Source organism: Erinaceus europaeus, unplaced genomic scaffold (assembly GCF_950295315.1).
Source record: "Erinaceus europaeus unplaced genomic scaffold, mEriEur2.1 scaffold_290, whole genome shotgun sequence".
Classification (NCBI taxonomy): Eukaryota; Metazoa; Chordata; class Mammalia; order Eulipotyphla; family Erinaceidae; genus Erinaceus; species Erinaceus europaeus.
Window position 1 is genome coordinate 4,015 of NW_026647287.1, and position 21,310 is coordinate 25,324.

Consider the following 21,310-nt stretch of genomic DNA (forward strand, 5'->3'; position numbering starts at 1 on the left):
GCCACCTCAAAGAAATGTGTTAAGCACCGTCTAAATATTTATCATTAAGTTGCCAGTGATAAATATTTATCATTAAGTTGCCAATGCTGTTCCTCATCCCCTTAAGGCTGGCTAATGGCATTCATCCTAACTCAGCTCTGAAAACCATTAAAGGAATAAATGTGACACTAGCTATACTATCTGGGAAATATTGGGAGAAAGCAACCCAGAACAGTGTTCTGCAGTGAAATTATAGATATGGGAGTATAGAAATCAGACCAAAGAGAAAAGGTGTGTCTTCAAAATACAAAATAGTTTTAGCTAACTGGTTAATTTTTCTCAAAATATAGGCTCTGAATAAAAGTGAAAGCATACCACTGTGTCTGTATTTAGCATGCAGTGAAGTGCCTAAAATAGTTCATATGCACGTACCTCTGAGTATCTTTTTTTTTTTTATAAAAAGTCTCATCATATTTTTTTTTTGCTTGCTTGTATGAAGTTATGCTGGTGTAACCTAACTTAGAAAATAAAAAAAAAATGCTAAGAAAACAGGATGACTAAAGTATAAGGGTGTCCATTTACCTCCCATGATCTTGGATTGGCAGTTAATAAATTCTGGCTTCCTGTCCGTGAGGTACCTCTGGCAGGTATGGTGGAGGATCTGGAAGAAGGTGCATTTTTCTGAGGCTGTGCTGGCTACCCACTGGTCAAAAGCATTTTCAAACAACAAATCAAACTCTGCAGAATCCTGAAAAAAGACAGTGAAATCATCACTAATCTCAATTTATAAAATCTATTGCTTCCAACTTAGCCTCTCAAGATGACTCCAAAACATTCAAATATCTTCCGAAGATTTTGCTCTTAGTAATTTGACTTAGCTTTATTAGCTCCCAGATGCAGGGAGAACAGTGATTTCTCTATTGATGAAGCAAGGCCCAAATATCACGGTATTTATACATGACTCTACAGAGCTAATACCAAAGATGTCCCTGGATCCTAACTACACACTGACATGTGTCAGAATTCAACTGACATTTACTTCCTCAGTGACTTCCTCCTGATTCTTAATACTAAATCACATTAAATCTGTCTCTGTTCTTGGGTTAAGGAAAGATTCGACTTTATCGTTTTGCTATATGTAATCATACTTTAGAGCTTTTTTTTTTTAAATTTTATTATCTTTATTTATTGGATAGAGACAGCCAGAAATTTAGAAGGTAGGAGGAGATAGAGAGGAAGAGAGACAGAGAGACACCTGCAGCCCTGCTTCACCACTGTTAAAGCTTTCCCCCTGCAGGTGTGGACCGGGGCCTTGAATCTGGGTCCTTGTGCACTATAACATGTGCACTCAACCAGGTGCGCCACCACCCAGCCCCATTTAGAGCTTCTTTGTCCCCATTTTTGGTGGTGTTTTATATGGAGAGGAAAAAGCAGTATAATTTGAATAGCTAACTCTAGCAGAAAATGTTTCCCTTACTAAACCCACTGAAATCCCAATACATAATTTTCAAGGTGCATTCATTTATTTCACTTTGGTAAATAAACCTCATCACTGGGGACACTAGGAGATAAGTGAAATTTCAGTGATCATGGGGTGTAAGAGTGAGTGCCATGGATATGGCTGTCTGTCCTTTACTCTTTATACTTTTCTGGTGAATGTTTTGCTGAAAGCAGTAATAATAACTATTATTATCATTTTGCCTCCAAGGTTATTGATGAGTCTCACTGCCAGCACTATGAATCCCACTGCTTCCGGTGGCCATTTGTTTCATTCCCCTGCCCCATTTTTTGTTGGATGGGACAGAGAGAAATTGAGAGGGGATGGGGAGATTGAGAGGAAGAGAGAAAGACAGACACCTGCAGACCTGTTTCACCGCTTGTGAAGCGTCCCTGCTGCAGGGGTGGGGGAAGCAGGGAGCTCGAACTCGAACCCTTGAGTGGGTCATTTTGCACACTACTATGTGTTTCTAGCCTGGTGAGCCACTGCTGGCACCCTGAAAGCAATAATTCTTCAATATGATTTTCCTTAGGCTTTACTGTCAAATATCACTTAGATACTTGTAGTTTCTCTCTTAAGAAAGGCACAAGAATCAGAAAAACGTGGTCACATAACTGAAGTGAAATAGCTTTGTTGAAAAAAAATATCGCTAGAAGAGACGACTGTCACCCAGCCAAGGTCAGGAGCGAGTCGCGATGTGAAGAGAACACCTTGGTTCATCACTGGACTCACTCACCCGATTAGGATCAATGCCATTCACCTGACGAAGCTGCTCGAGCATCCACTGTGACCGGCGCACAAACGACGCCGAGCCTTCAAACTGTTTGACCTTCGTGATAGATGCCTGGGTGGGCTTCTTGTTTGTCACTGCCAAGAAAAGATCGCTCAGATTAGTGGATGTCCAGGTTAGTCTGCTTCCTCATTTAAAGTGTTGTTATCTGGCAATTATGTGCGTGTGCACAACTACACACACATACATGCACGCATGCACACACACACAGAAAATGAATACATATGATTGTCTTTAGGAAGGGGTGAACTCAAATGTGAGTTGAACGTGATAACCACTACACTACAGAAACGGGGCGAACTCAAATGAAAAAGAAGTTGTAATCTCCTTTAAGCAGTCAGCAAATTATTCTAATTGTATGGGACGTTCCACTTATGACTTCATCCATTCAAACTGAATATAGTTTAATAAAATATCAGCAACCTCCTTTAAGGGGAGCACAGTTACTGACTGCAGGGAAAGAAGCCTACAGGGTTGATGGGCGACAAGTAGGGGTCATCAGAAAAGGCTAGCTTTTCATGGAAGTAAAGATTATTGGCTCCCTGGGGGAATGACAGTGCATATTTCTGATTTTATAGTCCAGTGTAAACAGTTCAGGCTTCAGTGATGAGAACGAATGTCTCATTATTTTATTTAATTTTTTAAAGGTTAAGATCAGATTAATTATGTCACAAATAACTTGCAGTACTGTTAGGAAATATAATCAGGCACTGAACACAGTGATCTACTTTTGGGTTCTCACATAGCTAGAACAGCTTATAAAGGATATTTACACAGTGAGACAAGGTAGACTCAAAAATTCCTTTGGAAAAAAACCAATCATTTTATATTAGTGACTTAAGTGATTTAAATTAATGACTTAGTAAAATAGACTACAAGATTACAGGAGTAATCATTACACCCACCACTAAGCCCCCTGCCCCATATTTGTCTTTAGAATATGTCTTTCTTGCATCTACTCTGCATTTGATTAATTTGGTAGCTGGCATTCTGGGTCCCCTCCCTCTATGTAAATTTTCCTAAGGTCACCACAGCAGCAGGATGGGGACAGGACTGACCCAGTCTGAGCCACTTCTCCCCATTCCCTCTTTCCATGCTGAGAAGGAACAGAATGACCTCACAGATAGCAGTCAAGCCCCAGAACCAGTAGGATAATTGGAACATCTGTGTGCCTGCTTACTTCAAGACTTAAGAGTCTTAAGGTGGAGAGGTAATTATTTCATAAAGAATTTCCTAGAAGCTTCTCCTGAGCTCTGGCTGCAGGATCTGTAAACTTTAATGGAAAGGTGTAATAAGGAGAGCCAGGGAAGTGAGAAAGCATTGAATGTGATGAACTCAGTTCTAATAAGACTATGTACCAGTGGCAAGTCCTTTGCTTCAAATAACCCCACAGGTGCCATATTTAAAAAACAAACAAACAACCATGCAGAGGGGCAGGAGATGGCAAAAAATAATTCTTGTGAGATAGAGGACAGAAAGCACCTCAGGGACCCAGAGAAGAATGGTATGTGGGCACCCCCATCATATTTGGTGAGAACCCAATGGTTCCAGGATAGGAAAATCGTTTTTATAACACACTACAGTTTTCTAACTTTCATCCTCACCAGAATTTAGCAAACACTTCATTTTCTCCCAACCAGTGCTTACACTTATGACCCATTATTTTAGCTTTATTTGGTTAAAAGCTGCTGAACATTTCACACCAATTACATTTACTTTCCTGGTTAAACAGTTATCATTCCCTTAACACCCACAATCAAGGGAAATGGACTCCTAATCACAAACGGCTTCTCTGTGCATAAGCATTAGATGTCCCATTAGGAAAAAGCATTCTCAGGACTGGGGAGATAGTCCATTGGTTATCATGTTGGAGGCACCAAAGGCCCCAGGTTCAATCCCCAGCACCATCTAAGCCTGAGCTGAACAGTACTCTGGAAGAACAGCCATTTTCAGAACCTTATTTAGGTTGTATTGCAAATTTGCCCAACACTCTGCCTATCTATTCAGTTCATTAAATTTTGTGTGTCTCCCATGACATAAAAGGTAGATGAACTATGTTTCTCTGATTGTCATTTCTCTTGTGTTTTAATGTTAAAGGAAACCGCACACCTGGAGTCCGTGCAGGTCCTAAAATGTGCTTAAAAGATTAAAGCATGCTTTTCAATAACAGGAAAACATGGGTTCCTGTATTAGACACACACCCCTAAACACACAAAGAGGATTTCCTCCCTTGTTTATGTAAATCATACGACATTTCAGCATCCTGGGAAACATGAGGCCTTTGCTTCAAATATCAGTTGACGCTGCTATGAGCTCCTAGTTTTACTTCTGGCCTATTTATTTCCAAATATTGGTAGTTTTGTAAAAATTCCAAGCACAATGCAGGATTGCTTGAGTTCCTGGCATATTTAGAACTGGCCTTTTAGTGAGGGTCATTCCAGTGCAAGTCTGCCACTGAAAAGAGAAGGGCAAGGGCCCCACCCAGCTGACAAAAGCCCCACAGAATGTCCGGCAGTCACCATACTGCAGAGACGTTACTGTTTATGAAGGCAGCTGCAGCCCCTCCATTCCTGTCTTTTTCCCATTAAGTTTATTCCCTGCCCAGTTCTTGGAATCTGGATAGTTTGGCTGGGCATAGAGCCCAGTTTGGTTTGATTTTTGTTTATTGTTATTATTGCAAACATCCTATTTTGAAGCAGGTGCCTTAAATTATATTATTACATATACATTATATAGAATTAAATAAAGTCTTTTCTGAAATCAAAACACTTGTATAAATACACCATTGCCGGCAGACTTTCTGAGTTTCATGCCTGAAGGAGCCATATTTTAATCCTGCCATTGTTTGGGTGTTTAGTAGCTGGTGTTTTTTTTTTTCTTCCAAAGGAAAGATAATTTACACCATACCCTAGGAAACAATCAAAAGACCTGGATCGGTAACATCATAATGCCCCATGTACAAGTATCCGTATATTGCAGACTCTATAGACATCATTTCTGAGCTACTTAAAAGGCAAGGTAAATAGGACATCTCTGTCAGGCCTTCAGTATTCATGAGGATAGGGTGAAGGTATAGACATGTAAAGAAGGATGGTGGGCAAGAAACTTCGGGGCAGCACTACAGATCCCCAGGATCAGTTCTATGCCCTGGCACTCTATAATACTTGCACGTAAGAATAACCCAGGATTCTTAGAATTAATATGCCACACATCATAAGAACCCTTAGGGTATGTGCGTACCCCTTGTTTTAAATCTACCCAGTTGATTTTGAGCAGCAGTAACTAGTGAGACTGTAAGTTTGTGGCATTTCTTAATTTAACAAATATGCACAGGACATTTACTAGATACGGAAGTAAGTTTATTTTGTGGGGGAGGGGAATTCAAAGACAGTAAGATGTAGTTCAGAATCAAGAACTTAGGGAGGGGGCGTAGCTCAGGGGCAAAGCGTTTCACTGCAGAATCAAGAACTTAGGTAAGGGGTCAGGGAGATATCCCAGTGTTAGAGCATAAAACTAAGAGACCAATCCCGGTCAGTACCAGATGCTAAAGCTGAGCAAATGCTCTAATCTCAATCTCTCCCCCTCCCCTTCCCTCTACCTCTCCCTTCTTCCCTTTCTCCCTCTTTCTATTCTCTAATTCTTTCTCAAATTAACCAACCAAACAGTTTTGGGCAAGGGAGATGGCTCATTCTTTGAGCATACGCCATGCACTCCTGAGCTCTCAGAGACCGTGGGTTCAAATACCCAATACCACCATATACTAGAGCTGAGCAGTGCTCTGGCCTCCTTACTTCTTCTTATAAAAATGAAAAATTCCCCACCTGCAGGGGGAAAGCTTTGCGAGTGGTAAAGCAGTGCTGCAGGTGTCTCTCTGTCTCTCTCATTCTCTATCTCTCTCTTGATTTCTGGCTGTCTCTGTCTAATAAATAGAGATAATTAAAAAAAAATGAAAAATATTTTTGTTCAAAAGGAACTTGGGTATGGGGATAAAACGATGCAAGAAGCATTATAATATAGTAGGTCCAATCACAGAAGAGTCATCTAAGATGTTTTGGGGGTGAATGGGTGTAAATGGTGATTTAGGGACAAAATCAGAGGAATTCTGTCCAGTTCCAGACAATATGCCCCTACTTGGTCTTCTCTGACTTCTGACAAATTGAAATGCAAAGACCAATCCATCTTTTGAAAAGTCCTCAATGATATCCCTAAGCATTTAGAATAAGATCTAAGTCCCTTCCCCTTACCCACAGAGTGATGCACAACTTAGTCCAGGAGTTCCTCTCCCTCCTCATTTCACTCCACCTTCCCTTCTGTGCACCAGACTTCAGCTATTGTTTGTTTTTGCTACCAGGAAACAACAACCTCTTTCTACTACTTGCAAATGCTATTTTTTTCTCCCCTCCACAGAAATAAAATGTTCCCTGATATTTCTGGTTGTCTTGTGCTGACTACTCAGATTTTAGCTTACATGTCAACCCCATATAAACAACTTCTAGATTATGCTACCCCAGAAGGTCCCTCCAACCCCCACCTGTTACTGGCCTCTGTTCCTTGGAAGCCAGATTCATTTTAATCCTGGAAAATAGTGAATGTTTGCTTATCTGACACACATACTTTGGACCAAATTCTTTTTTTTAATGATTTTTTAAAATTAATTTTATTTATTTATTTAATTTATTTATTCCCTTTTTGTTGCCCTTGTTGTTTTATTGTTGTAGTTATTATTGTTGTTGACATTGTTGGATAGAACAGAGAAAAATGGAGAGAGGAGAGGAAGACAGAGAGGAGGAGAGAAAGATAGACACCTGCAGACCTGCTTCACCACGTGTGAAGCGACTCCCCTGCAGGTGGGGAGCTGGGTTTCGAACCGGGATCCTTATGCCGGTCCTTGTGCTTTGCGCCACCTGCGCTTAACCCGCTGCGCTACAGCCCGACTCCCCGGACCAAATTCTTTTTTATTATTATTATCTTTATTTATTTATTGGATAGAGACAGCCAGAAAGCGAGAGGGAATGGAGGGAATAGAGAGGAAGAGAAAGAGAGACACCTGCAGCACTGTTTCACCACTTGTAAAGTTTCCCCCCTGCAAGTGGGGACTGGGGATTTGAACCTGGGTCTTTGTGCTTTGTAATGTGTGCACTCAACCAGGTGCACAACCACCCATACCCTAGACCAAATTCTTTACATGGTACAGAATGGCTTCTGCAATTACTTTTCTGCTAGACATGGGCATTGTAGGTCGATCTGTTTTTATCTTTTTCTAGTGCGTAGGACAAACCCATTTTCTAAGGAATTACCTACTAGTTATGATGTATGATCCTATAAACTGCCATAACAACTTATAGCCTCCTGAGTATCAAAGTTAATTTTTTTTTTTTTGCTACCAGTATTATCAGTGGGACTTGGTGCTACATGATTCTACTGCTTCTAGAGGTCATTCCCAACCCCCACACACTGTATTTTTTTTTTATTTGACAGGACAGAGAGAAATTGAGAAGGATGGGGAGACAGAGGAGACAGAAAGACAAAACCTGCAGACTTGCCTCATTTCTAGTGAAGAGTCCTCCCCTGGTTCCCACCCGCAGGGGTAAGGCTTTGCAAGTGGTGAAACAGGGCTGTAGGTGTCTCTCTCCTCTCCCTCTCTATCTTCCTCTTCCCTCTTAATTTCTGGATGTCTCCATCTAATAAATAAATAAAGGTAATTAAAAACAAACAAACAAAAAGAAGAATACAGGAGTTAAAATGACTTAAAAACAATTTTGTTTTCCTGAGTCGCTATTCTAACCAGCACTTCCCCTTAAATAATATTGCTCATTTCAGCCTCTCGGAAATACAGTGTGAGGGCTGACATTTAGCAGCTCAAGGTTTCTGATGGTTTCTGATTCTTTAAAAATTTTCTTAGACTTTTCCCTTTGGGCTTGCAGAGAAAACCAATCGCCATGCACTCTAGGTGAAAAGTAAACAAAGTATTTAAGTTCTGGTTAATATTAGTTTTTATAATTTTTTCTTTTGTATGAAAGTGGTATAACATGTCTAATTTATCTAGTATAACTGTGAAAAAATTGGCCCAAGCCAGGGAAGCAAATGCCCAGAATGGTGAGAATGTTGATGGCTTCTGAAAAAGATTAAACTTAATACCAAATTCTCTAATATACAATGCCATTAACAGGAGGAGTTACTTACTGTGTACCTTATGCTAAGTCCTGCTCTTACTTCCTCAACTCTGGAAACAGATAAAAACACCAATAAAAACAATCTATTCTTAGGAGAGATTTACAAACAGAGGGTCTAAAGACAAAGGCATCAAAGCAACAGCCACCTTACTCAGGAATGAATTAAATCACTCTACAAGAAGCTCAGAGCCTGGGAATATAAGCCTGCGGAAGAGAGTCCTTTACCCTAGTACAGTCCTTTCCCACTGCCCATTGTATACTGAGAAGTATAAGTCCAGCAGCAGTTCCTCTCAGTGAATGGCATAGTTGGGGAGAATTCAATGCATAGTTTATCTGGGAAAGCCTCTGGAAAGTATTCCCCCAACCCAAACACCTCTTATAGAGAGAGGAGATTGAATTACTTTTACAGCCACAGAGTAGGGTATTCATCCATGCACCACAGTGTAGGTCCTGGTACTGTGTCCCTTATGCTAAGTACCTCACGGGTAAGCAGTAACTTTAATTTTTAGTATGACCAGTTAGTCTATAACAGGAAATGATGTGAACAGATCTTCTTCATTGTAAAAAACAGTAAGAGAGAGAGAGGGAGAGAGAGAGAGGGAGAGCACATGCACGAAAGAGAGAAGACTAATATTTCAAGAAAGCAGAGCAAAAGAGAATTTTCTGTTGGGCCAGGTACTAAACACTAATACTACGAGGATCTCGGAAAAAAGGCAAAGGTATTGTTACTTGAAAAACCATATGCTGTCAAACATAACAATGACTATCAATCAGGGGAAGGCATATTGATCTTCTCTCTCTGCTTACCTCCTTCTTCACTCCTGCTGCCACTTATTCAACACTTTTAATGATACCTTTTGAAATCAAGATGTACATCACTGAAGTTCTAGAAAGAGGTGAAAGATGTCACTAAGAACTTTAGTCAGTACTGTGCAAAAATTAGAGGATAAAAATCTAGCACCATGTTCTGAGTAAAACAAATGTCTATTACACTAAGGGAACTTGCCTACTGTTAACTTTGCCGAAGTGGTAAACCCAGCCTCTAGCTACTGGAAGTAGTTGTGCATATACTTGACATAATAACTCTAAGTCTGTGACTGCAAAAAATAATGAGGGCTATTTCCACCTTCTCCCCTGAAGCAACCGAAAGTAGACAAATACATAAAACAATGAAAAGAAATTAGAGATGGGAAATGAGCAAGGTGAACCCTACTATTGCCCTGGGTTGAGAGAGAGACAGAGACAGAGAGAGAGGATGTGTGTCTTCTCTTTTGTGGTTTTTGCTCTGTTTCATAGTGCTAGCTAGGGTCTTACACATGCAGGATCCACTGTTCCAAGGACTTTGTTCCACCATCCCTGCAGCACCCCCAGTGCTCTAGGATTTTAGCCTGAACTTGGGGCCTCACATCTGAGAAGGCATGAATCCTGCCGTGTTAGCTCCTTGCCTCTGGTTTACTGTGTTGAGAGAGTTTTCCAAGTTGTGCAGAGAGGAAACATCCTGTCAGAACTGTCCAACTGCAAGTTATTATTGTAGGGTAAAAATCAGTGAGAAGTTTGGGATGCATTGGATCGACCTTCCCGTGGTGCATCCCGTGAGTACCCATTCATTGGGGAAACTGATGATCCTTCCTAGCTGACTGAATCCACATGGATCCCAGTCACTTTCAAAGCCAGCAACAAGTAGTTCTTGACAGTTTTCAACCTGACGCTGTTGACTGGCTACGGAAGAAGGGCAAACGCTAGAAGAAGAAGTGAGAAGTTTCTATGTAAAAAAGCAACTGAGATGGCCACATGCAAACAGGTAAGACATAGATTGGAGGAAAAGCCTTTTGAGACGTCATCTATAATTCTGTATAACATAGGCACAAGTATAGGAGTACAGAGCATTCATGTAAAATCAGGTAAGTGAGCATTACAAATGTTAAATTGGTGTCAGACACTGAACAGAACTTTAACTTGCACATTACAAGAATATAAAATGCTTCTTGTGAGGAGCTAATAGAAACTATAATTTCCAGTATTTTATTGATAGAAGGAATTCACATATTTGGTTCCCTGGTTTTAAGTTCTGAGTTTACTTTTGAAAGTAGGTTACTTTGCAATGCAAAATTGCTCACCTCTGCCCCAAATTTTAGTCAAAGTAGACTGAGGTTTTGGCACCGAATTAATCCCATGCAAAAAGTTCCAGAACTCAAAGACAGTAGCTCTACTTATTCACAATAATGATCCTTCAGTAAATTTATTCTCTGCCTAACACAAGCTACGCGAACCCATATGCTTGTTCTTGATAATTAGATTTTTTTTTTTCTGGTCATTGCCAGGGCTTCACTGCTCCATGGTGACTTTCAGATAGCAAGACATAGAGACAGAGGGAAAAAGACACCACAGCACTGAAGTTTCCATCAGTGTGGTGAAGACAGGGATTTACTAATTGATTTCTGAAAATATCATTCCCTTACATTTAGAGAGGAAGGTACACAGAGACATCCTGTATAACTGAGGAACCGTATGCCACAGCATACATACAAAAGATTGCAGAAGCACTCAACTCCCTTCCCAAATCTAGTAGTACAGAGTTTAGCAACTGACAGTGTTTAGTACTGGCAGAATGCAGAGCTTCTGTCTTCGGTGGGTCATTAAGACTGGCCTGACCAGAAGTGCCTCCACACTAGTTTGTGAGACTAAGGAAGAGATCATGGAACAGGCAAGGAGATGCCTGTTGTCATCCTGACCAAGTGGTTGTTGAGAAGAGCTAAAGTATGCTGCTGTGCCTCATCTCCTTAGTGACTGTTTGTCCTCCAGTTATGGTCTGATAGATTTGGGAATTCTCACAGGGTACTTGGATGGGGAAAGCTGAGCATAACACAGCACCCTGTAGTACCAGAGGTCAGGTGTTTCACTCCTTTTGTTCTGATTCCTCATCAAGTCTGTGCTATTGCAAGAGCCCCAGGGAGTGTCCTTAGGAAGGAATCATTTAGAACAAGTGGCATCGGTTATTTCAGAAATGATTCCTAGGCTCTCACATAAATACTAATGAAGTGCATAACAATGTGTTCCACCTTGGAATTTGTAGCAGAAGTCAAGGTGGTGCTGTCTGTCTGTGCTAGAGAAGCGGCTCTTACACGTCAGATTTTGCAGCCAGGTGTGCCTGGTTGTTATTAATATTTGCCTCCCATGCATTACCTTAAATGACCTCTGACAGCAAAAGAAAAAAAGAGAGTAGGGGTGGAGGTGGTGGGTGAGATGCTGCTAACCATAGTCACTCACAGCACAGCAAGTCGCTTGCTTATTTTGGATGGGAATGGAGATATTTCATGTGAAGCGCATTTCCCAACTGTTAAGATCATTAACTCAGCAGCTCTGATAACTCCCAGCGACTTTAAGAGCCTGCCCCTCGGAGTTGTTTCAGGTAATACAGACATGGCATGTGCCTGAGGGTTTGTACCTATACATTGGTATCTCTGCCACACTAACTAAAGGCTAAAAGGGACCTACGTCATGATTATCTTATAACTTCCTAGACCAGGTACCCCAGCGACTTTAAGAGCCTGCCCCTCGGAGTTGTTTCAGGTAATACAGACATGGCATGTGCCTGAGGGTTTGTACCTATACATTGGTATCTCTGCCACACTAACTAAAGGCTAAAAGGGACCTACGTCATGATTATCTTATAACTTCCTAGACCAGGTATGCATTTACACCAATTTTTCTTCACCTGAACTCACAAACCAAAGACCTCATGGCCAACGGAACCAATCATTAATTCTCAAATTTTAGTATCAAGGAGAAGTTCAAATGGACCTCAGAGAAGACTCACTTATGAATAAAATACAAAATGATAAACAGAAGGAGGAAAACAAATGAATTTTGTGACTGGAAATAGAAAGGAAATTACACAATCCGGGGCAAGCACATTCTAGAGTTTCACACAAACAGTTCTGTACAGTGCAGATGACACAAGCTGCCACGAAACCACAAACCACCAATCTGTGCCAGTTCAAAGCAGGTTTTTAGGACGTGGCTGACACACATTACACAGGTCACATCAAGGTCTAGTGTTGTTATGAGGGTAGAATTCATGCTTCCTCTTCTGTGCTTAAGCCAACAATGTCACTGAGAGGTCCCTGGGAAGGGGCCAGCCAGCCCAGCCCAGATGTTCTGGGGAGAAGGTCCTATTGAGGCCAGGTCATCAGTTCTAAATCTTAACAATGAGAAAGGAGTCAGTGCCAAAGGCTCTGGGTGTGAGTCCTCACTGCTGTCAATTACCTCCTCAGAGAACAGAATATACCATCCTGATAGAGGGAAAAAAACAAAACAAACAAACAAAAAAACCACACACACACACACACACACACACACACACACACACACATGTCCTGACAAAGTCTACATTACAAAATGTATTTTTAGAAAACAAAGTACTTGATTCTTTTTGTGACAGAATGCAAGGAATCCTAAGTGGCAGCTGGTCCCCACCTTCTCAGCCTCATTTGCTAATTCACGCCTCCAAGTCTGACTCCACCTGAGAGTAAGAAGCACCCAAGTCCAGGCTCCTCCCAGTGCTTCTCACACCCTGTCTGGACACTTCTGCTCCCTGTGGCGTTTTAGTCTGCACAGCCTTTACTGACACCTTATGCAAATCTTAAATTGTGTCTGTCCTTCACAAGCCAGCATCAGAGTCCTGCCACAAGACTTTCTTTGGCAGTCTAGTCCCAACTCTCTTCTTTCCAAACTGTCCATGGCATTTCCCTCTGTATAGCACTCATTTTTCGGACGGTGCTTCACTGAATCTAACTCAAGAACACAAAAGAAAAGTGGTGTTTTTATTAGCATATGACAGTTCCAAAACTGTTTATGTTTATTTATTTACCTACTATAAATCCAGGGTCTTGTGCATGCATACTTTTACTGGACCTGGGTTGTATTTTCATTCATTCATTCATTCATTCATTCATTCATTCATTCATTCATAGACATAGAAAGAAAGATACCATAGCTTCTACTTGTGCTGTGACATCTCCCATGTCATATGGTGCCACGGCTTGAGCCAGTGCCTTGTGCATGGCAAGGCACATGCCCTCCCTGGTAAGCCACTTCTGCAACTCAGATTTTAAAATTTTCATTTAATGCTTTAAATAATTTTTGTATGCATCATTATGCTCCTCATTTCTTTCAGGAAACTTTTTTCTCCCATAGGTATGGGAAGATGCTTCAGTCCAGCGCATAACAAATTATCAAACAATCTAAACTCAGAAGACAAGAGACTCCCTTGAATGAAAATGTATTCCTTAATACTGCTGCAAGTTCTTGCCATTTATTGAAGATATCTGTTCATATGCATATATACTTGGCACTCAGGGAAAAAGAGAATATAGTTCTTATATCTCAAGGGAATTCAGGTTACATTTAGATGGGAAAAAAATTCCAACAAGCAGTGGTAGGTGTATCTCGTGCCAATAAAGGTTCTGGAAGCCAAAAATTCCAGGACAGTGTTTTGAGCAGGCCTGGAGCCTGCCACCCTCCTCACTTCAAACCACAAACCAGGGGAGGTAAGATGGCGACGGCCTGAGAAGTCGCTAACAGCGAGTGCTCTGATAGCATCGTCGGCAAAGGTAGGATTTTCTGCCTTTAGCAGGCCAGTCAACAAGGGGGGAGCACCAAAGAAGTGATTACAGTTTAATTTGGGTTAACAATTAGAGCAAAGGGGACACGGACTAGCGGGGCTCCAGAATTCCCAGGCGGCGCCAGGCAAGGCGAGTGCGCCGGGCATTGTCCTCCGCCCGCCCGGGAAGGCGGCTCCTCCGCCGCCAGTTGCAGAGCGCGGCGGGCAGAGGACCCGGAGAGAGCACTTTAGCTCGGGGGCTGCCTCTTGGGGGTCGCTAGGGTCCACCGCGACCCTGAGGGTGGATCCAAAGACTTCTTGAGTATAGCTCTCATTGGATCAAAGGACTTGGAGCTAGTTTTCATTTTTGAGAAATCCTTTAAAAAAGTCTGGAGGGCGGGGTTTCCCGGAAGATGGCGCCCAGAGAAGCAGAAGCGGCTAGCCTTTGAGCTCCGGACACATCTCGTGTAAACAATAGGATTTTCTGCCTTTAGCAAGCCAGCCAATAAGGGGCCATAACGGTCATACCAAGGATGTTTCTATAACTTAATTTGGGTTAAGAATTAGAGTAGGGGAAAAAATTCTTTTTTCTTCCTTTTAATTTTCAAGCATACATCCTTCACGCCGCCCCCCCCTCCCCCCCATAAGCAGTGCCTGGGACCAGCTACTAGCAGGATACCCCATACCACCAAACAGGTTTTTTTTTTTTTTCTTTCCTCTTTCCTTTTTTTTTTTTTTTTTTTTTTTTAATTCACTGATACACATTTGGGAAGTTCCTCGCACTGCTCTTTAATTACAACTCTACTTCTTATCTTCTCCCTTTTCTCTCTCTTATCTCTCTCTATCTCTCTCTCTTTTTTTTTTTTTTTTTTTTTTAATCTTGTCATACACTTCTTTCTTCTTTGCCTTTCTGAATTTGTGAATTACTTTGGGGAAGAAATCTGACCCAGAGTGGACTCTCTATGTGTGTATCTCTGCTCTAGTTCCCTTTACACTCTTGTTACCCTTAGAATATACACTGGATAGTAGATTTGCATAACTGTCTATTCTTGCTATCCTCTCTTCCTTTTCTCTTTCTTCACTGGGATTTGGTTACTATTTTTTCACGGACTGGAGAAATTGTTTGGCTAACTGGTAACGATTAAACTCCTTCAATACTTACTTCAATTGCTACGGTTATTCCGGAGGTTGGTGAGTGCAATTGTCATAAAGGTATTTAGTACAGTGTTACTTGTGCTCAAAACACAACAACTGAGGAACAACAGAGCATTAAAAAAAAAAAAAAGAGAGAGAAACACATAAATTAAAAAAAAAAATGGGTAGACTAAAAACAAATAAAACTGCTACCCCAATGAATGAAGACAAGAGCCCAGAAGAAACCACAAATCAGTCAGAAGTAACCATAGATAAGAAAAGTATGCAAGCAATAATAAACTTATTAATCACAGAAATGAAAACAACATTGGAGGAAAGAAATGGCAGTATTAGGGAAACAACAGTTGAGACCCCCAAGGAAAATACCGATTATCTTGAGACAATTAGAGAACTGAAAGCTGAAATAGCTGTAATGAAGAAAGAAGCTGAGGCAAGGGAAAGCAGACTAACAGAAGCAGAAAACAGAATTAGTCAGACAGAGGATGAGTTAGAGAAAACTAAGAAAGAGGTGAAAGAGCTTAAAAAGAGATTGAGAGACACTGAAAACAACAACAGAGACATATGGGATGATCTCAAAAGAAGTAACATTCGTATAATTGGCCTGCCAGAGGAAGAAAGAGAGGAAGGGGAAGCAAACATCCTAGAGGAAATAATACAAGAAAATTTCCCAGACCTGAATAACAGAAAGGATATCAAGGTGCAAGAGGCCCAGAGAGTACCAAACAGAATCAACCCAGACCTGAAAACACCAAGACACATCATAGTCACAATGAGAAGAAGTAAGGATAAAGAAAGGATCCTAAAGGCTGCAAGAGAGAAACAAAAAGTCACATACAGGGGAAAACCCATAAGACTTTCTGCAGATTTTTCAACTCAAACTCTAAAAGCCAGAAGGGAGTGGCAAGATATCTATCGAGCCCTGAATGAAAAAGGGTTTCAACCAAGGATTATATATCCTGCTAGACTTTCATTCAAGCTAGATGGAGGGATCAAAACCTTCTTAGACAAACAACAGTTAAAGGAGGCAACTATCACCAAGCCGGCCCTGAAAGAGGTACTAAAAGACCTCTTATAAACAAGAACATCACTATAATAATTGTAATATATCAGAGTAAACAAATTGTTTTTTAGAACAATGGCACTACAATACATTAAATCCATAATATCAATAAATGTCAATGGCTTAAACTCACCCATCAAAAGGCACAGGGTGGGGGGATGGATCAGAAAACATAACCCAACCATATGCTGCTTGCAAGAATCCCATCTGTCACAACAAGATAAACACAGACTTAAAGTGAAAGGATGGAAAACTATCATACAGGCTAACGGTCCACAAAAAAGGGCAGGAACAGCCATTCTCATCTCAGACATGATAGATTTTAAATTAAATAAAGTAATAAAAGATAGGCAAGGACATTACATAATGATTAGAGGATCAATCAGCCAAGAAGACTTAACAATTATTAACATCTATGCACCCAACGAGGGACCATCTAAATACATTAAACACCTATTGAAAGAATTTCAAAAATACATCAATAGTAATACAATAATAGTGGGAGACTTCAATACCCCACTCTCACACTTAGACAGATCAACAAAGCAGAGAACCAATAAAGATACAAGAGAATTGAATGAAGAGATTGACAGACTAGACCTCTTGGACATTTTCAGACTCCTCCACCCCAAAAAACTGGAATACACCTTCTTTTCAAATCCACACAACACATACTCAAGGATAGACCACATGTTAGGCCACAAAGACAGCATCAATAAATTCAAGAGCATTGAAATCATCCCAAGTATCTTCTCAGACCACAGTGGAGTAAAACTAATTTTTAACAACAAACGGAAAATTATTAAAAGACATAGAATTTGGAAACTAAACAACATGCTCCTTAAGAACCACTGGGTCAGACACTCACTCAAACAGGAAATCCAAATGTTCCTGGAAACTAATGAAAATGAAGACACAACCTATCAAAATATTTGGGACACAGCTAAAGCAGTACTGAGAGGGAAACTTATAGCTATACAATCACATATTAAACACCAAGAAGAAGCCCAAATGAACGAACTTACTACACACCTCAAGGACTTAGAGGAAGAGGAACAAAGGAACCCTAAAGCAACCAGAAGGACAGAAATCACTAAAGTTAGAGCAGAAATAAACAACATCGAAAATAAAAGAACCATACAAAAGATCAATGAAGCCAAATGTTGGTTCTTTGAAAGATTAAACAAAATTGACAAACCCCTAGCCAGACTCACCAAACAAAAAAGAGAGAAGACTCAAATTAATAGAATTGTAAACGATACAGGAGATATCACAACTGACACCACAGAAATCCAGAGAATTCTGCGAAACTTCTATAAAGAACTATATGCCACCAAGCTAGAGAATCTGGAAGAAATGGAACAATTCCTAGAAACCTATGCACTTCCAAAACTGAACCAAGAAGAACTACAAAATCTAAATGCACCAATCACAGACAAAGAAATTGAAACCGTTATTAAGAATCTCCCCAACAACAAAAGTCCTGGACCAGATGGCTTCACAAACGAATTCTACAAAACTTTCAGGAAACAGTTAATACCCATACTTCTTAAGCTATTCCATAAGATTGAAGAAACAGGAATACTCCCTTCCACCTTCTATGAAGCCAACATCACTCTGATACCAAAAGCTGATAGGGACAGAACAAAAAAGGAAAACTACAGACCAATATCTCTGATGAACATAGATGCCAAAATATTAAACAAGATCTTGGCCAACCGGATACAGCAACACATCAAAAAGATTGTTCATCATGACCAAGTGGGATTCATCCCAGGAATGCAAGGCTGGTTCAACATCCGTAAATCAATCAATGTCATTCATCACATCAATAAAAGCAAAGCCAAAAACCACATGATTATCTCAATAGATGCAGAGAAAGCCTTTGATAAAATCCAACACCCATTCATGCTCAAAACTCTACAAAAAATGGGAATAGATGGGAAATTCCTCAAGATAGTGGAGTCTATATATAGCAAACCTACAGCCAACATCATACTCAATGGAGAGAAGCTGAAAGCATTCCCCCTCAGATCAGGGACTAGACAGGGCTGCCCACTGTCACCGTTACTCTTCAACATAGTATTGGAAGTTCTTGCCATAGCAATCAGGCAAGAGAAAGAAATCAAAGGGATACAGATTGGAAGGGAAGAAGTCAAGCTCTCACTATTTGCAGATGATATGATAGTATACATAGAAAGACCTAAAGAATCCAGTAGAAAATTACTGGAAGTTGTTAGGCAATATAGCAAGGTATCAGGCTACAAAATCAATGTACAAAAATCAGTGGCATTTCTTTATGCAAACACTAAATCTGAAGAAGAAGACATCCAGAAATCACTCCCATTTACTGTTTCAGCAAAATCAATCAAATACCTAGGAATAAAGTTGACCAAAGAAGTGAAAGACTTGTATGCTGAAAACTATGAGTCGCTACTCAAGGAGATAGAAACTGATACCAAGAAATGGAAAGATATCCCATGCTCATGGATTGGAAGAATAAATATCATCAAAATGAACATTCTCCCCAGAGCCATATACAAATTCAATGCAATACCCATCAATGTTCCACCAAGCTTCTTTAAGAGAATAGAACAAACACTACAATCATTTATCTGGAACCTGAAAACACCTAGAATTGCCAAAACCATCCTAAGGAAAAGAAACAGAAATGGAGGCATCACACTCCCAGACCTTAAACTATATTATAAAGCCATCATCATCAAAACAGCATGGTACTGGAACAAAAATAGGCACACAGACCAGTGGAACAGAATTGAAAGCCCAGAAGTAAATCCCAACACCTATGGGCATCTAATCTTTGATAAGGGGGCCCAAAGGATTAAATGGAAGAAGGAGGCTCTCTTCAATAAATGGTGCTGGGAAAACTGGGTTGAAACATGCAGAAGAATGAAATTGAACCACTTTATCTCACCAGAAACAAAAATCAATTCCAAATGGATCAAAGACCTAGATGTCAGAACAGAAACAATCAAATACTTAGAGGAAAACATTGGTAAAACACTTTCCCATCTACACCTCAAGGATATCTTTGATGAATCAAACCCAATTGCAAGGAAGACCAAAGCAGAAACAAACCAATGGGACTACATCAAATTGAAAAGCTTCTGCACATCCAAAGAAACTATTAAACAAACAGAGAGACCCCTCACAGAATGGGAGAAGATCTTCACATGCCAGACATCAGACAAGAAACTAATCACCAAAATATATAAAGAGCTCAGCAAACTTAGCCGCAAAAAAGCAAATGACCCCATCCAAAAATGGGCAGAGGAAATGAACAAAACATTCACCACAGAGGAGATCCAAAAGGCTAACAAACATATGAAAAACTGCTCTAGGTCACTGATTGTCAGAGAAATGCAAATTAAGACAACACTAAGATACCACCTCACTCCTGTGAGAATGGCATACATCAAAAAGGACAGCAGCAACAAATGCTGGAGAGGATGTGGGGACAGAGGAACCCTTTTACATTGCTGGTGGGAATGTAAATTGGTACAGCCTCTGTGGAGAGCAGTCTGGAAAACTCTCAGAAGGCTAGACATGGACCTTCCATATGACCCAATAATTCCTCTCCTGGGGTTATACCCCAAGGACTCCATAACACCCAACCAAAAAGAGGTGTGTACTCCTATGTTCATAGCAGCACAATTCATAATAGCTAAAACCTGGAAGCAACCCAGGTGCCCAACAACAGATGAATGGCTGAGAAAGCTGTGGTATATATACACAATGGAATACTATGCAGCTTTCAAGAACAATGAACTCACCTTCTCTGACCCATCTTGGACAGAGCTAGAAGGAATTATGTTAAGTGGACTAAGTCAGAAAGTTAAAGATGAGTATGGGATGATCCCACTCATCAACAGAAGCTGACTTAGAAGATCTGAAAGGGAAACTAAAAGCAGGACCTGATCAAATTGTAAGTAGGGCACCAAAGTAAAAACCCAGTGGTGAGGGGTAGACATGTAGCTTCCTGGGCCAGTGGGGGGTGGGAATGGGCGGGAGGGATGGGTCACGGTCCTTTGGTGATGGGAATGGTGTTTATGTACACTCCTAGCAAAATGTAGACATATAAATCAGTAGTTAATTAATATGAGAGGGGGAAATCAATTGTATGTCTCAAAGGTTCTCAAAAGACAAACTGAATCTTTTTAATAGATAGGCAACGTATTTGATATGCGGACTCTCTCAAAAGCCTAGACCAAGTAGATTAGAAGCTTCCAATAGCACAGCTATATACAAGATACTGGGTACTGTACAGCAAACCATAACAAAGGGACTTTTCAAAGTTAACCCAATTAACAAATAATGTGATGATAATATTAACTATTGATTGTCTTTTTGAAGCCTAAGACAGCAGGAACCTCACATCTTCACTATAGAGCCCCTACTTCCCCCAGTCCTGGCACCCATGGATAGGGCTCACTTTCCCGTATGCTTCTCCCAATCCATACCAAATAATATTGCATCCGTCGATCACAACCTAACCAAAGCAACGATTGCCATCTCAACATGCTTCACCTCAGAGTGTATCCAGAGACTTCACGTGTGGAATGACAACCCTTCAGCTTCATTACTCGGGTGAGACCTTTCCTTTTATAGTACACTCTAATTTCATCTCAGGTAGTTCACTTTCTAACAAAGTCCCATAACCTAGACATACACCAGTTTCTGTGAGAGAGAGCGTATGCGCACACGTATCCATAAACTACTGCAAAATATATACCTGAAAGCAGGATTACACTAGAGTTTGCAGTGAGTACCTCCCCAACACTTCCTCTCCACTATTCCAATCTTGGGATCCATGTTTGCTCAACAAATTGTTTGGCTTTGTATGTTAACTCTCTTTTCAATCACCAGGTTCCAGATGCCACCAGGATGCTGGCTAGGCTTCCCTGGATTGAAGACCCCACCAATGTGTCCTGGAGCTCAGCTTCCCCAGAGACACACCTTACTAGGGAAAGAGAGAGGCAGACTGGGAGTATGGACCGACCAGTCAACGCTCATGTTCAGCGGGGAAGCAATT

At 40.7% G+C, this 21,310-nt stretch overlaps 1 protein-coding gene across 1 annotated transcript in view; it reads right to left on the reverse strand.

The window, feature by feature from the left end:
• Positions 1-537: 537 nt before the first annotated feature.
• The window catches only part of LOC103125349 (syntaxin-binding protein 6), a gene marked incomplete at its 3' end in the record, with an annotated part of 152,985 nt that continues 132,212 nt past the window's right edge, over positions 538-21,310 (reverse strand). Inside the window, exons 2-3 of the mRNA XM_060183905.1 lie at positions 2,214-2,344; positions 538-727 (exon numbers count right to left, since the gene is read on the reverse strand). Coding sequence (XP_060039888.1) covers positions 538-727; positions 2,214-2,344 — 321 coding nt within the window. The remainder of the gene's footprint in view (positions 728-2,213; positions 2,345-21,310) is intronic.